The sequence below is a fragment of the Propithecus coquereli genome, unplaced genomic scaffold (genome assembly GCF_000956105.1).
Source record: "Propithecus coquereli isolate 6110/MARCELLA unplaced genomic scaffold, Pcoq_1.0 Scaffold498, whole genome shotgun sequence".
Classification (NCBI taxonomy): Eukaryota; Metazoa; Chordata; class Mammalia; order Primates; family Indriidae; genus Propithecus; species Propithecus coquereli.
Genome location: NW_012150818.1, coordinates 301,292 through 304,971, shown reverse-complemented (window position 1 = coordinate 304,971; position 3,680 = coordinate 301,292). Strand labels below are relative to the sequence as shown.

At 57.5% G+C, this 3,680-nt stretch overlaps 1 protein-coding gene across 1 annotated transcript in view; it reads left to right on the top strand.

Annotated features, from left to right (window-relative positions):
* Positions 1–3,680, top strand: part of LOC105819701 (coatomer subunit gamma-1-like) — a 50,871-nt gene that overhangs the window by 15,209 nt on the left and 31,982 nt on the right. The window contains exons 2-7 of the mRNA XM_012656013.1: positions 217–297; positions 548–619; positions 806–885; positions 2,166–2,241; positions 2,445–2,537; positions 2,959–3,045. Coding sequence (XP_012511467.1) covers positions 593–619; positions 806–885; positions 2,166–2,241; positions 2,445–2,537; positions 2,959–3,045 — 363 coding nt within the window. The 5' untranslated portion in view covers positions 217–297; positions 548–592. The remainder of the gene's footprint in view (positions 1–216; positions 298–547; positions 620–805; positions 886–2,165; positions 2,242–2,444; positions 2,538–2,958; positions 3,046–3,680) is intronic.

The following is a 3,680-nucleotide window of genomic DNA, read 5'->3' as shown; positions in this document are numbered from 1 at the left end:
ACAGGCGTGAGCCACCGCGCCCGGCCTCATCTAACTAATATTTAGGCAAGATTTCAGGATCTATTAACTGATGAGTAAAGAAAAACAAACTCCTAGTGAAAATAAGCTTGTTTAGGCCAGCGTACTGATTTACCCCGGGGATTTCTCAGACCTTGGATGTACCGGAAGGGAAACGCATTAGGCTGGAAGGTGACATCTTTGGTTGCTTCTCCTTAGGCCCGAGTATTTAACGAGACGCCCATCAACCCTCGCAAATGTGCCCACATCCTCACCAAGATCCTTTATCTCATAAACCAGGTACGAGGGCGAGGCTTTGGGGGGCGGAGGACGGGGTGCCGGAGGATGTCGCGGAGGGCGGAAAGGTCACGATCGCGTTTGGGCTGTCGGACAGGCTCCGTGTGGTTGGAGTCGGTGGCCCCGCATCCGGCTTTGACGTGTTGCCTTTGGGTGTCCCCGAGGTCTGACGGTCTGGCCTGGGCCGGTCCAGCAGGGAGCGCCCCCCCGGCCTCTCTGTTGCAAGCTGTGACTTCTTTCCTGACTAACGCAGGGGGAGCACCTCGGGACCACCGAAGCCACCGAGGCCTTCTTCGCCATGACCAAGCTCTTTCAGTCGAACGATGTAAGCGCCCCAATCCCAGCTTTCCTCGCGAGGTGGCAGCTGTGAGCGGGTGAGGGGCAGGGGGACCGAGAGAAGCCAGCGCCGCCCGGTCAGTGTGTGTCGCTTGTGTGCAGGTTAGAGGTTTCTGCTGATCGTGTCCCTCTCGCTCAGCCGGGCCTGACAGGGCTTTTCCTCTCTGCTTCCCAGCCCACCCTGCGTCGCATGTGCTACCTGACCATCAAGGAGATGTCTTGCATCGCAGAGGATGTCATCATTGTCACCAGCAGGCGAGTCTGGAGCCGTGGGCGGCTCCTCTGATGCCTTCCTTTGACAGAGACCAGTTTTTCCTCGTGCGTCCCAGACAGTGACACTTTTGGTTACCATATTGCTAGGTGGCATTTTCTCTAATGTCCCTGTCATCCTTCAGTTACTGCTGCCCTCCCCATCCCCCCATGGCAGCCTCCAGAATGTACTATTTCTCTTTCAATTCTGTAGCCTTGACTTGAGCACACACCCTTCTTTGCCTTCATTCCTTTTCGTCAACTGAGCCAGCCTAGAACTTTCTTTTTTTTGAGACAGAGTCTCACTCTGTCGCCCGGGCTAGAGTGCCGTGGCGTCAGCCTCACTCACAGCAACCTCCAACTCCTGGGCTCAAGCGATCCTCCTGCCTCAGCCTCCCGAGTAGCTGGGACTACAGGCATGCACCACCATGGCCAGCTAATCTTTTCTACATATTTTTAGTTGTTTGGCTAATTTATTTCTATTTTTAGTACAGACCGGGTCTCGCTCTTGCTGAGGCTGGTCTCGACCTCCTTACCTTGAGCGATCCTCCCTCCTCGCCCGCCTGAGTAGCTGGGATTACAGGCACACGCCACCCGTGCCAGGCTAATTTTTTCTGTTTTTAGTTGTTTGGCCAATTTCTTTCTATTTTTAGTATAGAACGGGTCTCGCTCTTGCTCAGGCTGGTCTCGAACTCCTAACCTCGAGCGATCCTTCCTCCTCGGCCTCCCGAGTAGCTGGGACTACAGATGTGAGCCACCGCACCCGGCCTATAGAGTATATTTCAATTCCCGTGTGTAGTTCTGGCGATATAGCAAGATAGGGTGTGATGCGGATCATTGTGGGCAGCATGGTAGGCTCTGAGAGGAGATCAGAAGAGCCCCCAGCTCGATGTCGATCCAGAAAGCCCTCCTAGCCCAATAGCGTGAGTGGAGTGCAGGTCAGGGGTGCTCCAGGCTACGGAAACAGCACGTGCAAAGGCCTGGAGAGGAGTGAGCACAATTTCCTGGGGAACTTCAGGGAGTTTCTGCTCGAGCTCGCTGGCAGTAGGAAGCCGTGGGAATGTTCTAGCGAAAGCAGGGGAGCGACCTGGTCGGTCTGAGTTTCAAAAAAACCCCTCCCCGGCCGCTGTGTGGGGTTCGGCTTGGCGGGGCAGGCACGGAGGGAGAGCGTGGGTTTCGGGGGCTCTGGTGGCGATGCAGGTGAGTATGGCGGCCGGGGGACCGGAGGGGAGTGGACAGGCTTGGGCACCCTGCGTGGTGACACTGCCTTCTCCCACCCCCCGCAGCCTGACAAAAGACATGACCGGGAAAGAGGACAACTACCGGGGCCCCGCCGTGCGCGCCCTCTGCCAGATCACCGATGTGAGTCGCGCGCCCCTTCCCCGCCGCCCGGCCTCTTGCTGGAGGCTCTCGGCCCCATCCTTTGCGTGCTTTGGGTGGGCCCCACCTCGCTGGGCCAGGCAGTGTGGGGTGGGGGCGGTGTGCGGGACCCCCCCCCCCGTACCCCGTCACCTGCCCTGCCGACGCCTGATCGGGTCCCCTCCCCTCCGCGTCTCAATCCGCAGAGCACGATGCTGCAGGCCATCGAGCGCTACATGAAACAGGCCATCGTGGACAGGGTGGCCAGCGTGTCCAGCTCTGCCCTGGTGTCTTCCCTGGTGCGCGGGGAGATGGGGCGGCGAATTGCAGAAAAGAGCAAAACCACTTTCCAGTAGGGGGATGAAGGGGTTTTTTTTTTTCCCCAGTTTTGGGGTTGGCTTGCTTGCTTGCTTTTTCGTTGACGGGGGGGGGCCCCCCGGTTTTGGTTTGTTTGGGGGGGGGTTTTGGGGGGGGGGGGGGTTGGCTTGGCCCTTTCCTTTGGGGGGGGGGTTGGTTGGCGTTTGGTTTTGGGAAATTATTTTGCGGCCGGGCGGGGGGGGTTGGGGTTGGGGGTTTTCGGGTTTGTTTTGGGTTTTTGCGGGGCCGGGCGGGGGTTGCGGCCCTGGCTGTGTCCAAGGGAAGACCAAGCCGCTCCAGGCGACAGGGAGGGAGGGGATCCATCCTTCCTGCCTGTCCCTTAACGTGCCCTGTTGCCCACAGCACCTGCTGAAGTGCAGCTTCGACGTGGTCAAGCGCTGGGTGAATGAGGCCCAGGAGGCGGCCTCCAGCGACAACATCATGGTCCAGGTGAGATGCGAGCGGAGGGGTGATATTTGAAATACTCAGGTCGGGCGCGGTGGCTCACGCCTGTCATCCCAGCACTCTGGGAGGCCGGGGAGGGAGGATCGTTTGCTGGAGGTCAGGAGTTCAAGACCAGCCTGAGCAAGAGCGAGACCTCCGTCTCTACTAAGAATAGGAAGAAATTAACCAAACAACTAAAAATATATAGAAAAAATTAGCCGGGCATGTGGCTCACTCCTGTAAGCCCGGCACTCTGGGAGGCCAAGGCGGGAGGATCGTTTGCTCGAGGTCAGGAGTTCCAGACCAGCCTGAGCAAGCGTAAGACCCCATCTCTACTAAAAATAGAAAGAAATTAGCCAAACAACTAAAAATATATAGAAAAAATTACCTGGGCACGGTGGGTCATGCTTGTGATCCCAGCACTCTGGGAGGCCGAGGTGGGAGGATCCTTTGCTCGAGGTCAGGAGTTCGAGACCAGCCTGAGCAAGAGCGAGACCCCGTCTCTACTAAAAGTAGAAAGAAATGAGGTGGACAACTAAAATATAAATAGAAAAAATTAGCTGGGCACGGTGGCCCATTCCTGTAGGCCCAGCTACCCGGGAGGCTGAGGCAGGAGGATCGCTCAAGGTCAGGAGTTCGAG